The sequence below is a fragment of the Chenopodium quinoa genome, unplaced genomic scaffold (genome assembly GCF_001683475.1).
Source record: "Chenopodium quinoa cultivar QQ74 unplaced genomic scaffold, ASM168347v1, whole genome shotgun sequence".
Lineage (NCBI taxonomy): Eukaryota > Viridiplantae > Streptophyta > Magnoliopsida > Caryophyllales > Amaranthaceae > Chenopodium > Chenopodium quinoa.
The window spans coordinates 1,011,287-1,012,242 of NW_018743373.1; the positions used below are offsets into that span (position 1 = coordinate 1,011,287).

Sequence of the window (956 nt, forward strand, 5' to 3'; positions counted from 1 at the left end):
CAAGGCTCAACGGTTGTGAACCCAAAGGAGCAAGCCAAAGCCATTATTTTGAGATTGGGGAGAGGTTATGAAGGGCCGGTTATGAGTGAAGAGGAGCCACAAAAGAGAGATGAGAGAGTTATGGTGAGAAGTGAGGATGAGTTTGAAAATGAAATATTTGATGTTGAGAGAAAGGAGTCACAAAAGAAAAATGAGGGAGATAAGGAAAGAATAGAAAAGCCCCCATGAAAGTATACAAGCCTTCCATTCCATTTACTAATAGGATTGTAGAGAAGAAGTTGAATGAGAAGTTTTCATATTTTCTTGAAGTCATGAGAGGACTTCTAGTGAATATCCCCTTTCTTCATGCTAAGTCACAAATGCCTACCTATGAAATTTTTTTGAAGGATCTTCTATCCAACAAGAGTATGCTTGAGGAAAGTGCAACCATCTCCCTTCCTAAGGAGGTGAGTGCTACCATTCGAAACAAGCTTCTTCAAAAGCTTAGTGACCCCGGTAGTTATGCAATACCGGTGAATATTGGAGATTTGGAAGCTATGGACGCTTTGTGTGATCTTGGGGAAATTGTGAGCTTGATGCCCTATCCTATTGAAAAGAGTTTGAAAGTTGGAGACTTGAAGCCAACAAGAATGTCCTTACAATTGGCCGACCGCACGGTTAGGCTACCTTTGGAAATTCTTGAAGATCAACTGATTCAAGTTGGGAGAGTATTTGTACTTGTGATTTCATGGTGATGGAAATGGAAGAAGACACAAGGGTACCCCTCATTTTGGGGAGACCATTTTTGAACACCGCGGGTGTTGTAATGTATATGAAAGAAGGAAGGTTAACATTGAATGTGGGATAAGTCCCACCATTTGCATGCATAAGATTTTACTTGATGATGATCATACTTCTTCGATTGAGAACTAAAGAAGGCTCAATCCAAACATGAAGGAAGTTGTGAAAAAAGAAGT

General features: G+C 40.2%; 1 protein-coding gene across 1 annotated transcript; it reads left to right on the top strand.

The window, feature by feature from the left end:
- The first annotated feature begins 224 nt into the window (after nt 1–224).
- Nucleotides 225–734, top strand: LOC110738166. Its single transcript, XM_021918540.1, has one exon. It carries the CDS (start codon nt 225–227, stop codon nt 732–734), a length of 510 nt encoding a protein of 169 aa, XP_021774232.1.
- Nucleotides 735–956: the final 222 nt, after the last annotated feature.

What these genes read in the sequence shown, in the direction of transcription:
- LOC110738166 (XM_021918540.1), top strand. Translation starts at nt 225, where the DNA reads ATGAAAGTATACAAGCCTTCCATTCCATTTACTAATAGGATTGTAGAG.